Source organism: Acanthisitta chloris, unplaced genomic scaffold (assembly GCF_000695815.1).
Source record: "Acanthisitta chloris isolate BGI_N310 unplaced genomic scaffold, ASM69581v1 scaffold19583, whole genome shotgun sequence".
NCBI classification, from domain to species: Eukaryota; Metazoa; Chordata; class Aves; order Passeriformes; family Acanthisittidae; genus Acanthisitta; species Acanthisitta chloris.
This window is the reverse complement of record NW_008664553.1, coordinates 1-1,252: the sequence shown is the minus strand read 5'-3', so window position 1 is coordinate 1,252 and position 1,252 is coordinate 1. Positions and strand designations below refer to the sequence as shown.

General features: G+C 46.6%; 1 protein-coding gene across 1 annotated transcript in view; it reads right to left on the bottom strand.

The window, feature by feature from the left end:
* Window positions 1-1,247, bottom strand: part of NHLRC2 (NHL repeat containing 2) — a gene marked incomplete at its 5' end in the record, with an annotated part of 25,740 nt that extends 24,493 nt beyond the window's left edge. Inside the window, one exon of the mRNA XM_009071418.1 lies at window positions 1,115-1,247. Coding sequence (XP_009069666.1) covers window positions 1,115-1,247 — 133 coding nt within the window. The remainder of the gene's footprint in view (window positions 1-1,114) is intronic.
* Between the last annotated feature and the right edge of the window lie 5 nt (window positions 1,248-1,252).

Genomic DNA, 1,252 nt, shown 5'->3' with positions numbered 1-1,252 from the left:
CTGGAGTCAGCAGCAGAATTGCTTTCTGTGTCACTAAGAGGAGGAGTGATCCCTACCTCCATGTATTTATAAACATAAATGGATGCACATACATTTAGCTTTGCTGACAATAATGAGAATAATTTATCAAGTCTGTACATTATTTCCACAGTCTAAGAGGTTTCCTGTTTACTTCTTAAAAGGAAAGAGTATTTTATTTATTTTATGGCATTGTTCCCCTTTTCACTAGAATTAAAACACCTTTCACTAAAATATACTTGAAATGCAAGATGTTGGCTACCTACTTCAGCTCTTTTGAGAGGAGAAAAATCAGCCCTTACAGAACACACAAAGTGAAACAAGATTAATGACAAAAGCTAAAATTCAATTCCAGGGTCCAAATCCAGACAGAAAGAACATTCCCTTTGCTCCGTTGGTTCTAAGTCAGAATTCATTCCCAGGATACATGTGATTTTAACCCTGAGGTTCACCTCCTGAGGTCTGTCTCACAGTCAGGTATGAGGTCCCACAGCTGCAGGGCCTCACTAAGGTTAAAAGGACCCCAAGCAGAACTTGCAAGAGATACAAGACTTAACCTCTGACTTGACACTCAGCACAAGAAGAGATAGAGAAATGCATGAAACAAAGGGGCAAAGCACTGAAGGAGGAGGAGTGACATTTCCAGCACAGTTTGTACTGCCAGGGACATAAAAACTGACAAGCACAGGTAAGTCATGGGGAGAGAGAGCTGAGGAACATCCTAAGGGATGCTCAAGGAAACCAAGGGAGCTCAGCGGGAAGCTTGGAGACTTATGACCAGATATCAATACAGTGTACAGAGGGAAAGGCCTTAAAAGAAATAAAAGAAAAAAAGTAAATTAATGAAGGTAGCAGAGACTTAAGAGAAGAAGCTTTAAAGAACAGGTTTTTTGCAACCAGTACCAGGGGGAGCACGTATATAGGGGTTCTTTTTCCCCTGTCCATCGCGAGTGCTTCCAGGAGTGACGTTTCCTATAACCAGGAGTGCTTTTAAAGCAGGGGCTGTCGCCACACAGCCCTCGCAGGCAGCAGAACCTCCGGGCGAAGGGGCAGAGCTCCATCACCTCCACCGGGAGCCCCCGAGCCCGCCACCCACCTGCGCCGAGCTCGGGCACCGTCAGGTCCCGCTCCCGGCTGTCCACCTTCTTCAGGTACTGGTAGACCAAGTTCTCCTTCTCCTGGGCGGTGTCGGCGTCGAGCAGGGCGTACTCGAGCTGTGTCTGCGCGGGCAGCA